The 21,180-nt window shown below is 39.5% G+C and overlaps 2 protein-coding genes across 2 annotated transcripts in view; both read right to left on the bottom strand.

Annotated features, from left to right (window-relative positions):
* Positions 1-4,096: 4,096 nt before the first annotated feature.
* LOC311288981 (G2/M phase-specific E3 ubiquitin-protein ligase-like) lies at positions 4,097-13,635 on the bottom strand. The gene is made up of 10 exons (XM_084406714.1): positions 13,497-13,635; positions 13,312-13,394; positions 10,622-10,675; positions 10,324-10,529; positions 10,053-10,152; positions 9,497-9,644; positions 8,616-8,713; positions 5,415-5,559; positions 5,188-5,308; positions 4,097-5,080 (listed from the first exon to the last, which is right to left on the bottom strand). Exons 4-10 carry the CDS (start codon positions 10,448-10,450, stop codon positions 4,782-4,784), a joined length of 1,038 nt encoding a protein of 345 aa, XP_084262840.1. The 5' UTR covers positions 10,451-10,529; positions 10,622-10,675; positions 13,312-13,394; positions 13,497-13,635; the 3' UTR covers positions 4,097-4,781.
* A 2,015-nt stretch (positions 13,636-15,650) lies between these two features.
* Positions 15,651-21,180, bottom strand: part of LOC311288980 (actin nucleation-promoting factor WASL-like) — a 30,587-nt gene continuing 25,057 nt past the window's right edge. Inside the window, exons 9-11 of the mRNA XM_084406713.1 lie at positions 18,608-18,758; positions 17,781-17,823; positions 15,651-17,075 (exon numbers count right to left, since the gene is read on the bottom strand). Of these exons, the coding sequence (XP_084262839.1) occupies positions 16,887-17,075; positions 17,781-17,823; positions 18,608-18,758 (383 nt within the window). The 3' untranslated portion in view covers positions 15,651-16,886. The remainder of the gene's footprint in view (positions 17,076-17,780; positions 17,824-18,607; positions 18,759-21,180) is intronic.

The following is a 21,180-nucleotide window of genomic DNA, read 5'->3' as shown; positions in this document are numbered from 1 at the left end:
TATATATATATATATATACAGTGCTATGCATAAGTTTAGACACCCATGCTAAAGTTGACTAAAAAGAGGAATAAAAAATCATCTTTTGGAAATTGAACTTAATGCCTTAATTAAAAAAAATTAGGAAAAATCCAACCTTTAAGGACACCAATTTTCTTTGTGAATGAATAATGTATTGTAAATAAATAAATGTTCTTCCTTAAAATACAGGGTGCATACGTTTGGACAACCCTATGTTAAATTCCCATAGAGGCAGGCAGATTTTTATTTTTAAGTATTTTTTTTATTTATTTTTTAGGATACTATGCATCCTGATAAAGTTCCCTAGGCCTTTGGAATTAAAATAGCCCCACATCATCACATAGCCTTCACCATACCTAGAGATTGGCATGGTTTTATTTCAGTTAGCCTAATAGCTAGTTTGATTTGCATTGAGAGATGATCTTATGGAAAGTACCCCATGCCAATCTCTAGGTATGGTGAAGGCTATGTGATGATGTGGGGCTATTTTAATTCCAAAGGCCAAGGGAACTTTATCAGGATGCATAGTATCCTAAAAATTTTTTTTTTTTTAAATACTTAAAAATAAAAATCTGCCTGCCTCTATGGGAATTTAACATAGGGGTGTCCAAACTTATGCACCCTGTATTTTAAGGAAGAACATTTATTTATTTACGATACATTATTCATTCACAAAGAAAATTGGTGTCCTTAAAGGTTGGATTTTTCCTAATTTTTTAAATTAAGGCATTAAGTTCAATTTCCAAAAGATGATTTTTTATTCCTCTTTTTAGTCAACTTTAGCATGGGTGTCTAAACTTATGCATAGCACTGTATATAGACTTTGTACTGACTTATAGATCTAAAATTCTTTAGATTCCACTTTTTACTAACATCAAAATAAATTGAGTATTTTAAAATATTTGCACTATACTATAACTTGCATTTTTGTCCTAAAGATCTTTACTGAGCTGATCCGCTCCATTGAGAAAAGACGTTCTGAGTTCACACAGCGGATCAGAGATCAGGAAAAATCTGCAGTGAGTCGAGCTGAAGGACTCTTGAGGCGACTGGAGCAAGAGATCGATGATCTGAGGAGGACAGACGCTGAGCTAGAGCAGCTTTCACACACAGACAATCACAGCAATTTCCTCCAGGTAATGTTATTCTTAAAGCAGGTCTTTAGTTAAATTCTGATTTGCAAGTAATGTTTACTAAATTCGCTGACTCTTTAATCGTTAATTGACTGCAGTTGGTGTACGCAAGTAACAATCATACACAGAACAAGTAAACATGTCTCTCTTGCATTGTTGGGTTTTTAGCAAAAGTTGCTTTTTAATACACTGAACAAAATTATAAATGAGACACTTTTGTTTTTGACCCCATTTTTCATGAGTTGAACTCAAAGATCTAAGACTTTTTTTTATGTACACAAAAGGCCTATTTCTCTCAAATATTGTTCACAAATCTGTCTAAATCTGTGTTAGTGAGCACTTCTCCTTTGCCGAGATATTCCATCCACCTCACAGGTGTGGCATATCAAGATGCTGATTAGACAGCATGATTATTGCACAGGTGTGCCTTAGGCTGGCCACAATAAAAGGCCACTCTAAAATGTCCAGTTTTTTTTTTTTTACTGGGGGATCTCAAAACCAGTCAGTATCTGGTGTGACCACCATTTGCCTCACGCAGTGCAACACATCTCCTTCGCATAGAGTTGATCAGGTTGTTGACTGTGGAATGTTGGTCCACTCCTCTTCAATGGCTGTGCGAAGTTGCTGGATATTGGCAGGACCTGGAACACGTCGTATACGCCGATCCAGAGCATCCTAAACATGCTCCATGGGTGACATGTCCAAGTATGCTGGCCATGCAAGAACTGGGATGTTCAAACATACTTTGACTTTATAATGTCTATGTCCCTACAATAACAGACCGGCATGCATCTAATAAATGACAAATTCAAGGATGTTGTGCAAGTTTACTGCGACAATGGAGCCACAAACTTCACATACTTTTGAAAATCCAGTTTTAGTTGATCCTGGAAATCGCTCATTGTCACAGTTGTAAACACAACGCCTTTCTTCCTCCACGAGGGGTTTTGACGTCACTGCATTTGTTCATACATCTACAATATCCTGCAAAAAACATCTCCAATTTAGCTTCTCCTCCACCTACCCAACTCTCCTAGCTGTGTTTTTGGACTTTCCATGAAAATCAAATTTTCATTAATTTTTCCTTAAATTTTTTTAAGGAAGTTTCCTTTGTGTCTTTTTTATTCAATCAAACATACTGACCTTGAGAGTTGAAAAGTTTTGCTTGCGAGTGAAGCGGTGGGTGGTCTCTAGCCACCAGGATGAAAGGCATTTTTTCTATTGGTCACTCTCGATTGAAATGAAATGTTGGCCACGCCCACTACGTTTTCCCGCTACTGCCACCGTCGGTCTGAGAGAAGAGCGAGTGAGGATTGCTGTCGCCCATACGTGAATACACCTTTATTCTGATATTTTTGTTATTATCCCCTGGCACCCTTTTCTTTGTCTTTTCTTTTTTATATAGATTCAATTGTTTTACATGCACTTATCTAGCAATACATTTTTTTTTTTGATATGAAGAGTTCAGATGCAAAAGCCTCTGAAATGCCATCTGAAATTGTCTTCTAGAATGATAATTTTGATCAAGCTTGTACATTTAAGTTCACTAATTTCACTTAAATGACAATTAATAGGTAATTTTCATTGCTATTTACGTGAATTTACTGAACTTAAATATACGAGCTTGATAAAAATTATCATTCAAGAAGAAAATTTCAGATGGCACTTAGCACTGTCAGTGAAATGTGACCCACCGATTCCGATTTTTTGCTCATATGTGACACAGATCCGATGTGTTGACAGTGTAAACAGGAAAAAAACGCATGCATTCGGATATTTCGAGATCGGTTTCAGGCCTCATTCATATGTGGACATAAATCGGATATGTGCCAATGCGACTGCCATGTAAACAGGCAGATCGGATTTTCTGAGGCATTAGGCTACGTCTCCGTGGTTTAATGACGAGAGAAACCCCGACATGCTTCTGCAAAGGGACAGATGGCCCGACAAAACGTTGTGTCGTCGTAGGAGAGGAATGTGAAAAAACGTTGACACAACATATTGTTGTACACAACAAAATTTCAGTCCCACTGCTCCTCGTTAAAGCCAATATTTAAACACAATATGCTCCCACCAGTCCTGAGATCTCTCTCACACACAATAACTGAAGCATATGTGCAATGATGGCACTTTTCGTCCTCCTTCGCCTCAAAATCATGGTGATGTTTGGCGAACTTCGCATATATCGCAGAGCTAGCATCAAGTATATTTCGTGTCCGCCCATCTGTGCAAGAGAATTTAACCCTTTAAGCATGCGCGATGTTTCAGATAGTATGGCAAGTGTAAACACATGAACCGGATATGGGTCACAGTTGAAAGAACGTGTAAACGGACGGTCAAAAAAATCGGATAAAGGTAACAAATCAGAATTGGGCATCAAGACCTGCAGTGTAAACAAGGCCTGAGAGGCTTTTGCATCTGAACTCTTCATATTTTTCCCAGCAGAGTTTTTGTTGCTGTTATGTAAGTGCATTTAAACTTTTTCATATTTTTTCATATTCATATTTAAATTTAAAGTTTTTGGTAACACTTTATAATAATGTTTAGTTATAAGTCATTAGTTACTGATGAACTAATCATTTACAAAGCATGACTATGTTCATAGATGAATAATAAATGACATGTTAACATTTTATGAATGTTTTGTAAATTCAGTAATGCCACTTATAAGCTATTAGTTATTAATGAACTAATAATTTACAAAACAGGACTATATGTTCATAAATGATTTATAAGCGGTATGCTAACATTAAAAAAAATAAATTATTAAAAATTATTAGTTAATGATGAACTAATCATTTACAAAATATGACTATACAGTCAGGAATTATTAATATGTTGTGTGCTAACTATTTACAAATGTAAACTGTATGCAAACTATTTACTATATACATGTTATCTTAAATTGTAAATTATGAAGAAAAAAAAACAGATCATAAGTAGATGGTTTATAAGTTTTTATATGATACATCATGTTACTTATACATCATAACTAATGCTTTGATATACATGAATCGTCCCTTTAAAAACATTCCAAAGAGTAAAGCTAGTAAAGAGTGAACATTATAATGACTAATGCTTTGGTATACATGAACTATCCCTTTTAAAACCTCTCAAAGAGTAAAGTGAGTAAAGAGTGAACATCATAGGAACAAGCTTTGGTATAAATGAACTATCCCTTTAAAAACATTCCAGAGAGTAAAGCTAGTAAAGAGTAAACAACATTATGAAGAGTAAAACGTGAACATTGTATTAACTAATGTTTTGATTTACATGATCTAATGCTGTAAAAACATTCCAAAGAGTAAAGTTACTAAAGAGTAAACAACAAGAGTAAGGCTACTGTAGTAAAGAGTGAAGATTGTAAGAACTAATGATTTGGTGTAAATTAACTATCCCTTTAAAAATATTCCAGAGAGTAAAGTTAGTAAAGAGTGAACAACATTCCGTAGAGTAAAGCGTGAACATTGTAAGAACTAATGCTTTGGTAAACATGAACTATCCCTTTAAAAACCTTACAAAGAGTAAAGTTAGTAAAACATGAACATCGTAAGAGCTAATGCTATAAATGATATACATGAATCATTGAACTGTGGATTTCTACAGTAGACAATTCCAGCAAATTTGCTACATTCTGTCAAAGCTTTCCCCATATGTAACAGCAGTTTGCAAGAGTGTTTTGAAAGACTCGTAATCTACCATATGGACTATGGGGAATGTTATGGTATTGGTGCAAGCACTGACAACTGGGTAACACACCGTGTGTTTTGGCATGTGCTGTAGACAGCAATGGTCAAATTTAATAACTATTTTAAATGTCTCCCTTTCTGATACAAGCAGATGCCTGTGAGCTTGCCCAGTAATCCATTGCATTATCTTTGGTTCAGACAAGGTTTCTCCTGCTGCCCCATCTTCTGGTTGTGTGTCTTTAGAATAAATAAAGAGATGAAATTAGAATTAATGTTTTATTTTATTCATTCCCTTTTACAATGGAAACTACAGCAGCAACATTATACTATATATTAGTCCATACCTTCAAGTTCAAGAAGGAAATCTTGAAAGAATTCCATGATTTTTGATTCTTTCACTTGTTTAGTCGAACCAGTTGGGCTCATCTCTGGGGCCAGGTGGGATAAAATGTAATGGGAGTCAACCTAAACACCAAAAATAAAAGCATAAAAATGGATTTTAATATTTGTCATTTGTGCCATACTACAATAACCGAAATAAGTAAATGCTCAAAACTGTATTTCTACATACTTTGTCATTATATCCTATAACAAAGAGATTGTGACACTCCTGTGGCTTTCTCTGCATGACTTTAATAAGATCATATATCTCAAGGCCCTCCCGCAGTTGTTGCAGCATTGGGATGCGTTTTGTTGTAATATGTAGAGCAAGTGCTCTGGCATAACAAAAATAAAGACAAAAATAAAAATGGTTTAAAATGCTTCATATTTAAAAGCAGGGCATTCAAAACTCCAAAGCAGATTATACAAGTTATTTGTAGAATTGAAATTAATTCTTTGTTTAAAGAACGTTTAATGAAGGAGGGAACAGAGTAGTTACTTCAGCTGACGAATTGCGATCTTGCCTGAGAGCCCAATTACATTCGAAGTGTATCGTGCACCTCACCCCGCGAAGAGGGGTATGAATGGAATTCAAGTTTTCCGCTGTGCAGCCAAGACGGTGTGTCCCGGCCATCCAGAGGGGGTACAGCAGTTGTGGCAACGGGATGTAACATCTACGTACCCTCCTTCAGGGAACAAGGTTACATAAGTAACCTAGACATTCCATTTCAGTCAGTCACGTTCGATATCAGAACGAAGCTGATGTATTGCAATCCCTCCTAAAGTGCCACTATTGCTGCCCCTTCCAGCCCCTCCCATAGGGAGAAATTAGTGGATTCCATCCACTATCCAGTGGGCCAACATCTGCTTTGAGACAGCCTTTCCCTTCTACTGTCTTCCATAACAGACAAAGAGCTAGTCTGAGGTCCTGAAACTCTGCGTTCGGTCCACGTACAGGTGCAAAGCGCGGATGGGACAGCAAAGCAAGGGCTGGGTCTGCCTCCTCCAGTGGCAGCGCTACCAGGTTCACCACCTGATCCATGAAGGAAGTGTATCACACGTATCCGGGACACGTATCCGGGCCGGGGTCTCAGGAATACATGTAAGTTGGCCAGTCCGAATTCTAGGCACGATTCGTTGACCAAAAATGCTTGCAGGTCCCCCACCCTCTTAACTGAAGCCAGTGCAGTGGTTCGAAGGGTGCTCTCTGTAAGGCTGTTAAGACCAAAGAGAGCTGCCAAGAGGGTAGAAGGTGAGGGCGCAGAGGATTTAACCTTCTCACGCCCCTCAGGAACCTGATGATCAGGTTCTGTTTTCCCACAGGCTGCGTCATAATGTGCGGCGATAGCGGCAACATACACTTTCAGGGTGGAGCGAGGGTTCTTGCAGGAAGGGGCAGTGGGGCAGCGAGGTGGAGCGCAGGGACCTGACCGGGAAGGCACAGCGTCCCGGAGTGGCGTGTGCGGCTTAAAACTTAACTGACGTCACGTCTGAGCTGGCTGCGCCTGTTTTGTTTTTTTTTGCTGCAGGGGAATGGATGCCCTTGGCAAAGAGCAGACTGAGGGGCAGCTCACGATGGCCTAGCTCTTGATTGCCTCAGCCTGCCTCTGGACTGCCGAGAACTGCTGGGCACACTCCTCGACAGCATTGCCAAAAAGGCCACCTTGTGAGATGGGAGCATCGAGAAAGCACACTTAATCGACATCTCGCACCCCTACAAGGTTTAGTCAGGGGGCACTTCAGGACCACCAAGGTGGACATCATCTGGCCGAGGGCCTGCACAGTGACTTGATCACGGTCAGTCATCATGTGCAGTTGCAGGAACTCCACCTCAGAACTACCCTCTTGCATAAGAGTGCTTTGGCTTAGTAGACTTGCAGGGTGCCATCGCATGCTGAGCGTAGGTGGCCTGACCAGTAGCACTGTAAGCCCCAGCAGTGAAAGCGGCTGATGTCTCACAGGTGCTGGGTGGGAGCTGTGGATGACCCCACCAGGTGCAGCACATTGCGGGGATGCACTGCAACACCCCCTGACCGCCCCACCATCAAGGGTAGCGAGAGACGAAAAACTTTTAAAGCAGATTATGGCATCTCTGGCGTTCCATATTGGCGCCAATATGCTTCCATACTGCCAAAGTTCTTCATGCACATCTGGGAAGAAAGGCAAAGGGGCGGGGAAAGGCGATTTACGCGTTACGCTGCGACCCCAAACACTAGCCACGAAAGTTCAGAACGAGACTGAGCGCACAGCAGCCCGGGAAAGCATGGCTGTCAAATCCAATTAAGCATGAACAGAGGGAAGCTCAGTATTATCTTCATAATAGAGCATAATAGCCCTCTCTCCGATGCAGCAATCGACATCTGATCCTTATCTAGAGTGGCGAGCAACGCGCTGTGTTGCCGTGACAGCCGGCGGCTTGACAGCACACGACACACTGAGGAGCGGGAGGTTTAAGGGGATTTTGCCCGGCGGATAAGCTCTCGCTGAGATCCTCAATCTCCCAAAGTGTCTAACAGACCTGTGCTTTTACACACAAGCAGCGACTGGTCAACAGCAGAAGGTACTCAAGCTTTCCGGATGAAGAAGAGTCGTGACTGGCATGTCGAAGTGGCTATGCTCTCATGCGAGAACATGAACCACCCACGAACGCCGTCTTATGCTTATACCAAGGCATGTGAGACAGCAGTCATGGCCGTCAGATGAGGACAAGAAACAACCGCATCCTGAAATGCACGGATGGGGCATTAAAACACTCACTTTACGTTTGCTCTTTTAGGGAAAAGGCTCTTTTAGTGCTGAGGCACACAGGGGGAACGGTCGCTGCACAGCGTGCAAGAATGTTTTGATAAGCCTGCAGCGTGCACAATGCTCTTTTAGATGAACTACAATAAATGCAGAGGAATTTTCGACCACCGCTGAAGCGCCATCACACCAACACTCTCTGAGGAGCATCTTTTTGGTTCGTTGTACATACTCGAATGATGATTGCAGAGCAGAATCGTGAGAAACGCTCGGCTCAGAAGTGAAAGCTTGAATGTGTGATGCAAGCGCACAAGCATTCATACTCCTCTTCGCAGGGTGGGGTGTGTGATGCAAATCTCGTACGCCAATATCCATTTGCTTGTTTAGTTTACACTTGAAGTTGTTTGGGTTCTCAGGCAAGATCCCAATTGGTCAGCGGACTGAAAGGGAACTACTACTATGTATGAGTCTGTATATATAGAAAGACTCATAGCTCCCATCAAGCAAGTCTATAATTGCGAGTGTGATATTGCTCAATTTCATCTGCTTCACATGTACTATATTACAACACAGCGTGCATTGAAATAGAGTTGATATTTATGTAAATGAACAATAACAACTGACAATTTTTTTCTCAGTGCTGACATACCTTAATATGCTTTTCTTGTGGTCAATGTTGATTGGTCCAGTGTAGCCACATTCCAGGATTTCTTTTGTGTAGTTGGACAGATCAGATGCATCTTCAATCTACAAGTAAAATTTTATCTTTAATAAATATTGACAAGCATGGTTCACTGCTAAATTTGTCTGATGGACAACATTGTCTGTCGAACGTCTCCAAGACGCTACACACCGTATGACAGATTATAGTTTTGATGTACTCTGCCTGACTGAAACCTGGCTTATACCAAATTATTATTTCAGATTATTTAATGAGTCCGGCGTTGCGGCGGTGTTGCAACTATCTATAGAGATATTCTTAATGTTACTCAGAAAACAGGACACAGATTTAACTCTTTTGAAGTGCTTGTACTAAATGTTACACTCGAATATAAGATAAAATCTTTTACAGATTTACTAAACTCATTTGGGGTCAAACAAAACGTACAAAAAAAAAAAAAAAATCTATATATCCTAATCATTTGTTAACAAACATGTATTCATTATTTCAATGAGCTCATTGTTTCTGCCTTAAATTAGTACATTGTTTAAATTAATACATTATTAGCTTACTGTGCAATTTGTATATGTACATTTCTGAAATACATAACTTGGACAAAGTCACCTCTGATAACAGATCACTCTAAATTGTAACGTAGACTCATGCATTTTCTGTAAAGATGCTTTGAAACAATTTGTATTGTGAAAAGTGCTAAATAACTGTGAATTTAATTTAATTTAATTTTAGAGCAAAACAAATTTGTCAGTGGCTTTATAACATGATAACAGTTATTCCAGCAAACTAATTTACTAATGGGCAATCATTAATAGAGAACTTATATGTAATGAAATTCTGTCAACAAAACCTACCATTTTGATTAGTGGTGATATCTCTGTGTCATGTACATCATTCCCTTTAATGTTACCAGTTACAAGGTATTCGAAACACCACTCTTGCATAAACCGTGGTGCCGGTCCTCCTTGGGCAATGCTCACAGCAAATATTTGACCTGCAACTCTAAAGATATATATTGTTTTATATATGGACAACCGTTCTTGGCACTAGTATAGAGTGGTGTATTTGTATAAACGTCTGCGTGTAAGCACTGTATGTTACTTCAAATAAAGAAAATAAATCTGTAATTTATTTACTCTTGGGCGATTACAAATTTTTCTTCTTTTACAGAAAAAAAAGAAAAAGATAATCTGAATAATGTCTCATCTGTTTTTGTGCATTTAATAAAAATCAATGAGGTTTAAAACCCAACTGAATTGTATTATATGGACAAAAACGGCTGAAACGTTATTTTGTGTTTTGCTTCTGCAGAAGAAAGAAAAGTTTGGAATACCATGAGGGTGAGTAAATGATTGAGAATTAATTGTGTGAAAATGAAGCAAACTCAAAATCCAAAGGCAAGACACATACTTGAACAGCTCATTATCCAGATCATTGAGGGAGTACTTAGGCATTTTTCCATTCTTAGCATCACCTTCAAAGAGACGTTTTTCAATGCCAGCAACCATATCTAAATCCAGAAAAAAATATATAAAATATCATTAGGCTAGAGAAGGGCATTGAAAAAAAACCCTGATCATTTCAGATGCACACAGTGTATTTTTTAGAATAATGAAATTGTAGGAATGGTTTAAACATTTCTACATGTCTACTAAATGCATGATTAAATCAAAATACACACTGGACAGAAATTCTTTCCTCAGTGCCCCTGTGTCAACTCCTGGCTCTCCCAGGAAGGTGATTTTCAAGGGATTGACAGGGCTTCCTGTTTTTTGACGTTTCCACAGCTTCAGACCTCTCTCAACCATGTTGTCTCGTGACACACAGATTTCAAATGTATTTGTGGTGTTTATTTGTGCTGCTGCATGACGAATCACATCCTCCTCACTGTAAAAAAAATAATAAAATTATATATATATATTTTTATGACCTTTGCAATGTACTGTTTTGAACCAAAGCAATGACCATAGTCAGGTTACCATGAGATATTATCCAAATCAGAGCACTGTAGTTCTTCTGGAACTCCATCTGGACTAATGTTAAAAAACAAAGCAAAAAGATATTAATTCATGTATATACAGTTGTTTACTGAAACACTTCAGCAATAGTATAAACAAATATTAAATAAATGTTACACCTCAAAATGATCGTTGAGTTATGCATATAACTACTGTTCTCAGGAGGCAAACGAGGTACAACACATGACTATGGGATATCGTGCTCTAGCGCCATCTGCTGAAGACACCTTTATTCATGCCTGAAAGGCTAATGACGTATGACGACGTGGACGGGGCTACCACGTCATTCCCCTTGTTCAGTCCAGCTCTTCACCGAGCCTCCAACTGCGCCGGGCTCAGAGGTGTTATACCTTGTTTCCCTCCTTGAAAACAGTAGTTATATGCATAACTCATTCAGTCGGTTCATTCGGTACAACACATGACTATGGGACATAAATTCACGCCCCGCAAAGTTGCTCAACTAAACGTAAGGGACCAGCACCGCAACACACCCCTTTATCAAGGGAGCGACGGCCCCTGGTTATAAAAACCCCTGCGGTGAGCACGGACTGAGCAACGTCACAGTAGTGTCATCTAGCTGGTGAACCGGACAAACGTGCAGAGTGACACCCAACTGGCATCCGCACGAAAATCTTAAACCGTGCCCATGACATTTCCATGCCTTCGTAGAGTGCACACACACCCCTCCTGGCGGAACCAACTCCTTATATGCTATAGATATATAGCTCTCTACAATCCAATGCGAAAGATGTGGTTTAGATAGCTCCGCTTTCCACAGGCCGAGTTGAAAAACATGGCAAAAAGCTGGTCAGACGAGCACATAATCTGAATCTGCCCAATGTACCTGCATACAACTCACACAGGGCACAAAGCAAGTCTCCTGTCTTCCTCTGAGTCAGAGATTTTACAGGGCATGCAGCTCGAATGAGAGCGCACTCCTGACATGACTTTAGACATATACAGCAGGTCATAGGGAAAGATAGTGTCCTTAACAGCAACGTCATGATGCTCGCGCACCATGTCTTCGCTGGCCAGCAAGACGCCACCAAAATCAGTGAAAGGCCATTCTGCGTCCAGCAGAGTCCTAGGCTATACATGCGACAGAGCATCCACCCCCTAGTGGGGCATTCCTGTCCATAATCAAGAAAACAGTGGGGGACACGTGTTTTCTGCAGACGCAAAAAGAACCACATTGGCCCTGCCGAAACCAATCCCAGATCTGCGCCACTTCTCAAGACTGCACACGCCACTCCAGGTCCACAGGTCTTCCCCGTATCAAGAGCGTCCATGCCAATTGCAGCGGAGAAAGAGAGGGAGTACCCCTTGCCTGCTTATTTACCACACCACTGTCGTATTTTTCATTTTCACTAACACGTTTGACCTGCTGGGCCAAGTGTTTCAGCACCAGGAGAAAAAAGTATGTGACTCTTTTACAGCGTAGTCGACCACTCTCTTCTTACAGAGTTTCTCTGACACATTTGTTGTCACTACTACACATGACATACCCCTGCCCAGGGAGATAATTTCTGTCAACAGATTCAGGTTTCCCAGGGGATCTGGGCCTGAACGCACAACGGCATTATTGACACATGCTTAAATGTCGCGTGGCATGCACTACTGAGTGCCCAGCGCCTCCACAGCCTAACTTGCGCAGACAGCTGCAAAAATCCTCTGTCGGCTCTGCTCGGAATCTATCTCCAGACCAAGATATAACAGCCCCTTTTAAGATTTATCAGGAATTCCGGAGCTTGTAAATGGAAAACAAGTGCAAATGTTTGTGGCACTGCTTGTTTCCTGCTGTCTGCAGCCAGGAACAGTTTGCTGTTTGTTTAACCGTCGCAAATCTAAGATAGGGTGGAAGTAAAGGCACTTTGCTTGAGGAGAACACTGGGTACTGGGGAAGCCCTCTCAGACACAAAAGTTGCAATTACTCCATTGAAACAGAGGGGAGCACGAAAGAAACCACAGGACAATTCCAAACACACTGGACAGTGCTCATGAGTATACCTTAAACACCCACATGCCATAGGACTGGGGCGAGAACATATGTTCAGATATTTTTCATGAAAAAGTTTATTATCAATTTGTTAGTTGTGCTAAACTCACACTAAAAACTTTTCTTTTATGCCTTTTCCTTCAACAAGAGTCCCCACCGTGGGTTTTCTTGTGAAGGTGGCGTGTTGGAACATTTAGTTTGAGAAAAGCTTATTAGTCATTTGTTAGCAAAGCTAAACTTGTGCTAAAAGCTTTCTCTTTTCTGCCTTAGTTTCGACAAGAATCACTACCGTTGACTTTTCTTCTTGTGGAAAAATGTAGCATCATGGTGTTCTAGCAACACGGTGAAGAGCTGAAGAACATGGTTAATGAGGCACGAATAAAGGTTTCTTCAGCAGATGGTGCAAGAGCGCAATATCCCTTAGTCATGTGTTGTACCGAGTGAACCAACTGAATGGGAACACTCAACCTCATGCCATTCAAGGCCCAGAGTCCAATAATTTTTTATAAAGATTGTGTTTTTGGCACTGCCACATTTAATTAGGTCACTGATACAGTTTAAAGTAGGCCTGTTCATCACACAATGATCATATGGCTTCAGAGAACAATAATTTGAGGTGTTTTTAAGCTTTAATGCAAGTCACTATTACCATTACCTTTCTCCACAAGAGCTGGCATGCAATTCTAATTCTGACACTGGAAATGTTACTGTGCATATTGGGCACTGGGCCTCAAGTACCTAAAAAAAAAAAAAGATATATATATATATATATATATCAGGGCCAATTTTGTTAAAGTAATTGATAATTGACAATGTTCAATTTAGCTTTTGCTTGTGTACCTCCAGAGGGTGATGTTTAACACTGGATGATGTTGCATCATTGGTTTCAAGGTTTATCCTTGAAGATGCTGCCTCCTCTATCAACACAAAATCTTCTGAGAGAAATACAATTATTTTGTAATTAAAATAAAAAAAAATAGGGGGAAAAAGTATTTTTAAGGCTCAGAAATATAAGTTGATAACAGTGCATGTAAATTTGCAGTGCATGTAAATCTTTGAAAATTTTTATTTTTCTTTGTACTCTTCAAACACTTTTCATCACAAACCCACACATTTTGCTCTCTTTTTTTTTTTTTGCGGGTCTTAATCTTTGGCTTGAGAGTTGAAAAGTTTTGCTTGCGAGTGAAGCTGTTTCTCAGTGGACGGTCTGTACCCACCAGGATGAAAAGCAATTTCTATTGGTCACTATCGATTGAAGTGGCAGGTTGGCCACGCCCACTACGTTTTCCCGCTTCCCATATACTGGGTAAGATAACTAATTTAATATCATAAACTAAGTGACAAGTGTACTGAATTATTCTCTCTACTTATGCTCTACCATCTAAATACGTAACGTTGGCTAAACCAGTCTGTAGTTAGTGATACCGGTGAAAAGATTTGATTGCCCAACTGTATAGATACAGTAGCTGCCAGAGCCCCAATAGTATATAGCTGCATATACCAGTGCCAGGTGTTCAGAGATGATAGATTATATTTATAATCGATTATGAGTAATTATAATTTGGGGGCTAACTGTCATAATAATAATGCCTCAATAAAAAATTGTTATGGTCCTAAAAAACACTAGTTATTTTCTTTCAGTAAAATAAACAGAAAATAAAGCAGACATAAACACATTTTAACTGGTAAACTTTGTCAGTCCTATGTAAAGTTTAGTCTAGACAGAATTAACATTCATGTAATTCATTAGTAAACAACTTACCATTAGGTGGGTCTCGTCGTTTTTCTGCAAGACAAAATTAAGATGATGATTATTACTAAATTCACCACTGCATGACTTAAAATGTAAGGTTTCTTAGTGATTGGAATTTGCTCCCAGTCTGTCACAGTTATGTTCAGTTTGTCTTAGTTATCATGGATTTTTTGTTTGATTCATTCATCTTATGTGTTTATTTGTTTGATTTTCCCGCCACTCCTTTGTTTCTATGGTTACTGTTATTAGTTCATTTTGTTAAGGTGCATGTCATTAATTATCTTGTTTGAGTCATTACTTAAAGGAGTCATAATGTAGAAATTTCACTTTTCCACGAGAATCAATGTATGTTATGATTGCATAATGATTATACACTGGCCGGGAAGCCGATATTTAAAAGTGAAGCGTTTGTTTACCTCGGGGTTTGTAAAATAGGCCACGTGCACGCGCACGAAAAAACGAGATTTTGATTTCTTCCCCTTCTTGACGTCAAGACGGGGGAGGATATACCAAATATGGACACCGCAAACCTATGCCGCGGGAAGCCCGCCCCTCTCCCCCTCTCCCCCTCAGATTCAGTTTAGTCGACTCGAGAAAGATGGAGAAACCGAGTGCACACCTGAGATGCTCTGTGGGTGACTGCCACAAACAACATGCAAATGTGTTTTATCTACCAAAAACGGACGAAACTATCAGGGAACAGTGGATGAAATTCATTTTTAATGACGCTGTCCCAACAACTCTTTCAAGTGGCGTATCGTTAGGTGTGTGTGCTAAACATTTTACACCGGAATCTTTTACAAATTTGGGGCAGTATCAGGCGAACTTGGCCTCGAAGCTCCGTTTGGGAAAAGGTGCCATCCCAACCATCAGGGACTTGCCAGAAATTGAAAAGGTAAGACTGTGTTTTTATTGCTCTACTGTGGTTAACAAATAGCAGCTAACTGCTAATGCGGCTATTGTATGTAACGTTACCTTCGAGGTAAACACGGGGAATGGACTCTACGAATGCTAGCCACATCTTTCGACTTTGTTTTACACTAGCAGCTACAGTAGTGACGTTACAGGAGTCCATGCTCAGTGGCTAAAACTGTTTAAATGCAAGTATGAAAACAATATACCACTAAACATTATTAGCCAAACTCATGCAAAACATGCAGTTTGAAAATAGCTTTCAGTTAGTGGGGCTCCTGTAAGAATGTATCTGGCAATGGTGTATTTTTTCTTTTTTCTTTGGTTGTGATTACAATTTCACTAACAATAAGTACCGTCACATTTATTGAGCTATTGCAGTATTTTGTCTATGTTTTTGTACCGCTTGGAAGTAGTAAAATACATTCCTGCAACCAATCAACGCGCCCCTCATTTGCATTATTATAATGACCGTCCACGACAGCCAAAACATCGCATCAGATCTCGCGAGACAATAATGCCTTTAGAAATAAGGGTCTGAGGGGCTCTGTGTTGATTTTTTTTCCACTTTTCTTTTTTAGAAGTGCCTAAAATACTATAATAGAGCATTTGGGTATCCAAGGTAACTCAACATTATGACTCCTTTAAGTTCTTCCTTTATAGTCTTTCAATTTCCGGTCACTCTTACATTTAGTGTGTGTTGCTCTGCCCGATTGCCTGCTTATTAAAATAATGCTCATTAAAAATTTAGTTGGGACTCTATTCTTCGTCTTCGTCTGTTTGCCTGCAATCCCCCGTGACACAGTCAGGACGTGAACAGCTCCGAATATGACATCACGTGTTGTCATCTCGACTTCTGACTCATTTAAACAGTAGTGAAACGCATAAAAACCTTAATTACCCCCAAAAAATTTCATCAATACATTGATGTAATATTTTGCTCATATTTCCCACCCGAACAATGTGTTAAACAAATAGCATCCAATATCCTCGTCCAAAATTTTCTAACATGAAATAGCCAGTCAAATAAAGGCTTTTTATTAATTTCTAAAGGAAGAGTGCCTTGGATTTTCTTCTATTATTATTCACTGAATTCCCGACCCCAAAGAGCACCTTCTAAAAAAACTTTTTTGAACTCCTTGAGCACCCTGGACATTTTTCTCTATCCTTGTCCAACGACTTGCTAATGCACTTTAAAGTCCACTTTAAAGTCAAACCCAACGTATAAATAAATGTCACTCCAGGGTTCTTGAATCCGGGAAGGTCTAGTTTTGGTGTGACTTAAGGTCTTGACTCCAACTCCAACTTCTTACTAGAGGCACTACAAGTATTTCCTAGATATACACACATCATCAGCCCAGAGAAATCTTGTAGTAACAATAGTTTGGATGCAAGCCTTCTGATTGGGTCACTGCAAAAAAATGGTTTTGTTTTTATCACTGCAGACTCATGCAAAAGGGAAAGTTACCTACTACACCACCTCGGTGTCCTGAAGGACAAATTATTTAAATATTACTCTGCTGTAGTACAACATACAATCTTTCTTGCTTAGATAAGTTCTAACATCACAACCTGGTAGCTGCACCCAAACTCTTGGACTCACCTTGTCGAAGTTCCTTTTTTACAGCCTCTACTCCTCCTTTCTTCTCAATGAAGTCGTAAATGACCTTAGATATCTCTTTGTCTTTGAGCTGGTCCTCAGAAATGCCACACATGTCAAACAACTGCTTTAGGTCTGGGTCCAGGTTATTCAACTGAGAAAAGACAAGAAGTGAACCATCAGTAAATGACTGGAAAGAATCAAAATACAAATCAAATCTAAATAAAATCTGAATTAACTTCTGCTTCTTGAGCAGCAAATCAGGATATCAGAATGATTTCTGAAGGATCATGTGACTTGGGTAATGTTAGACTGGTAATGCTGGAGTAATGCTGCTGAAAATTCAGCTTTGATCACAGGAATAAATTGACGTTTTTAATATATTCACATAGAAAACGTATTTTCGGTGGCCACAATATTTCAGCAAATTCTTCAACCACAGAAACAGACGAATGTGCTGCTTAAAGTTAATAATTATTTCCTAGCACTCCTGCAGATAGTTTACCAAGCATAATCCCACCATAACCCAGAATAAATGCTCTTTATGTAATCTCTCATTCAGAGGAGTTAAAATTAAAAACTAGCACACACAGATCTAAAACACACTGCCAGCTCAATAAGTGAAATATGATCCTTGATTTTTGGGTGAAGGATTGCTTTAGATTATGAAGATATATCCCCTGCAATCACTTTGTGTAAGAGATGACTTGAATCATATCCCGTCATGACCTCCTGACTGTGATGAAATCGTGTAAACAACTGCATCTTAAGATGACATGCATGCAACATCGAACATCACGACTTTATGCGTTTTGCAATAAATGCTAACATGCAAACATGCAGTGGCGGAAATACTTACATCTAAGCCTGGGTTGGGATCCCATCCTACATGGCCAACGTGCCTAAAAAAAAATCATATTTCACTCATGAGTTCACTTAAACATGATTCCTGGAATACAGCCGCCAGATTATTACGTCTGGGATATATTAACAACAAGTGTCCATCTGATTGCACTTTCTATCACAACATAGTATTACAATATAGTACCTGGTATTAAGATGGGTTTTGGTTGATCGGATAATAAGTGCACAACGCTAAATACAGGTGTAAATGGGGGCTTAAATGTTTTGAGCCTGTCCACTTTCGAGAAATTCCAGAGGTTGTTGAAAACGCATTTGACCGGATTGCGTTCGTAGTGTAAACGCTTATGTGGTCGAATGTGTTTGAAGACCACCTACTTTCCGCCTACCGACTTGTGTGAACTTGTTATGGGAAGCGCGCAAGCCAGACAGGATTTAAACTTCGTCGACTGAAGACCCAAGTTTGGTTTGAAGACGAAAATGTACCAAGCACAATGTTCTCTCGCCATTCCTGATTTATAACACACACTCACAGCGTTCTGCATGGTCTTGTGGCTATCAGAGCAGAAACGAAAGCTGCTGCGTCTCCTTTCGCGATTGTATGTCAATTGTGTGAGCTTATTGACAATTAGATCGTAAGATCTAAAGAAAAACATACATTTACCCTCCCCTCAAAGAAATCAGGACAGAACAGAAGTGGTTGAAAGTGGACAAAAGATGGCAGGTGTAAACAGGAATGTGTCTCCCTCGTCTACTTGTGATCCGATCGACCAAACGCATCTTAGTACCAATTCCATGTGGGTTTGAACATAAAAGTGAACTCACCGAAAATTGAATGGGTTGCCGATATCAGCTTTGGATATTTTCTTCTTATTTTGATAATGCTGATTGTTGATCTCTGGGTTTTTCATGTCCACCGTTGCCATTAAAAGTGTTGGTTCTGAAAGTCCTGATGGTCCTGATGGTCCTGATGGTCCTGGAACAGTCAAAATCGAATACATTTTTAAATTATGCATTCACTGCTGCAATCAAAAAATAATAATAAACCCGTTTTGGTAACACTTTATAATAACATTCAGTTGTAAGTCATATATAAGTGGTTAGTTAATGATAAACTAATTGTTTACAAAACATTCATAAATGATTAGCAAGTGTTATACTAACATTTTATGAATGTTTTGTAAATTCTGTTACAAGTCATTTACAAGTGATTAGTAAATGATTAACTAACTATTTATAAAACATGACTATGCGTTCATAAATTATTAATAAGTGATATGTTAATTATTGTATTTATGTTTTGTAGATTCAGTTATAAGTCATTTACAATTGATTAGTTAATGATTAACTAATCATGTACAAAATATGAATTTTTTTGTATGTATGTATGTAGCAATTAGAGGGTGCAGAAAGTGTTGTAAATGCAAGATCATTTGTAACAGGTAAGTAACAGTGTTCAACACGATGTCTAAACGCATGAATAAATCATTTACAGCACTTTGTGCATCCCCTAATCTAAAGTGTAAACTATTCATCACTTGCAAATGTGTTACACATCATTTGAAATTGAGCATTATGATAACGCTACCATAATAACGGTACTTTAAATTCAATTAACGGACACAATGTTTGTGATATCAACTTAAAATTTTGGAAAACAACTTTGTTACACATATGGCTTTGATTTTCTAGCAATGTTAGTGTCCAAATGATTTATTTAGTAAAAATTTTAATAAAATGAAAAACTAAATATTTAGTTCAATATATTTGCTTTACAGTAAACTTAAACTTCTATAACATTTTTACACTTTCATGCTTTCACAATAATCTTCTTTAAAAAGAGACCAATCAAGGTCACATCAATGCTCAAAAGTGGGGATGATGTTTAGGTTTAATGCACTGAACATAAGAAACTGCATTCAGACTAAACCGCCCAATAAAGCTTCTTTCCATCTTGTTCAATTGTTTAAGTCCTCAGATGAACTTCACAAAACATCTCAGGTCTCAACCTACCTGCGTCCTCGCACTCGACACTGAACGCAGGCGAGAGTAAAACCGACGGACTACAGCTCCCGCTAATGTCTCCAATCAATCCAATCAAACAATTACCATGTCTACCCTATCAGCATGAGAGGAAGCATATATATCACTTTGTCAACTCACCTAACATTCCTTGACAGTTTTCAGCATCCCTCCACCACCCCGACTCCTCACTCTTGGCTTGTTCTTTCACAGCCAGGAACACGGGGGGAGTACTCTGGGTTCGGGCTGAATACTGAGCCCGGAGCCCTCTCCTCGGACAGCACGCCATATACGCATTTATTCTATCTGACTTATTTGTAAGTGTGAACTCATGAAAGGACAATGAGGGTCCATGATGAGGAAACACAACAATAATAATAGGCCTTTATCATACTTCCTATATTCCTATTTTCCTATATTCCTATACCCTTCTTCTGGTCCCATCGCAACGCAATCAAAACTAAAGCCGCCTTTCCACTGCACACAACAAACATCAGTAGTTGGACTGGAAGTCATTAATTTCCAATGGAGAGTAGTTCGGGATCTTCCTGGAGTTCCGATCATATGCGAATGTGAAAATTTCGGATCCGATTTGAGGTTCGGATTTTTTAACTTTTGCGGCTGGACCGTAGACTTCCAGTTTGTCGTAGAAAGTGATGGACAGCGGTCACGGCGGCGTGCATAATGGCCAGTGTAAGCAGTACAAGTTCACACTCATATGAGAAGACATCTGCAAAGCCGGTGTTAACACAGAAGTCACGGCAGCGAGCGGCCAGAGCATTTTATACACAACACGGTTTCACAAAACGTCATCAATCCGGAAGTCGGCCATATTGACGGCACTGAACGTAAACAATGGTACTGAACTGAACGGACTCGCAAATTTGGCTGATTATTGCTGCTGAAAAATGGTCGTGTTTTGGTCTGTACTAATCGGTCGCACCGGGAAAAAACATTTGGAGTTCTATAGACTGCCAAAAGTTAAAGAGAAGAGTGCAAAAAACTGTGTGGTTGAGAGAGGCACAGCATCAGCTCATAAACAACATGTGTAAATGAAGCGTTGACTATGGCTAAAATGTTGACGTAAAGTAGTTCACTATGGCTACGTTCACACTGTCAGTCCAAATCCGATTATTTTTGTATCTGATTGGAATCTAATCTAAAATGATGTCCAACACTGTGCATCACCGCTCGGAGGCGGGGAACTGCATATCATGAGAGTGAGCGAGTGGCCGAAACTGCTCCCTGCTGTAAGGAAAGTGGACCGGGTGTAGAGCGTGAGAGGCCAGGCTTATATCCTTTTGAAGGGTTGGGTGAGAGGACGAGATACCATCACCGTCGTCACCATTGCCCTGAAGGGGGGGCCCCACCAGTGG

Source organism: Rutilus rutilus (assembly GCF_951802725.1).
Source record: "Rutilus rutilus genome assembly, chromosome: 4".
Taxonomy (NCBI): domain Eukaryota; kingdom Metazoa; phylum Chordata; class Actinopteri; order Cypriniformes; family Leuciscidae; genus Rutilus; species Rutilus rutilus.
Note: the sequence above shows the minus strand (reverse complement) of the source record. Positions and strands in the feature narration are given on the sequence as shown.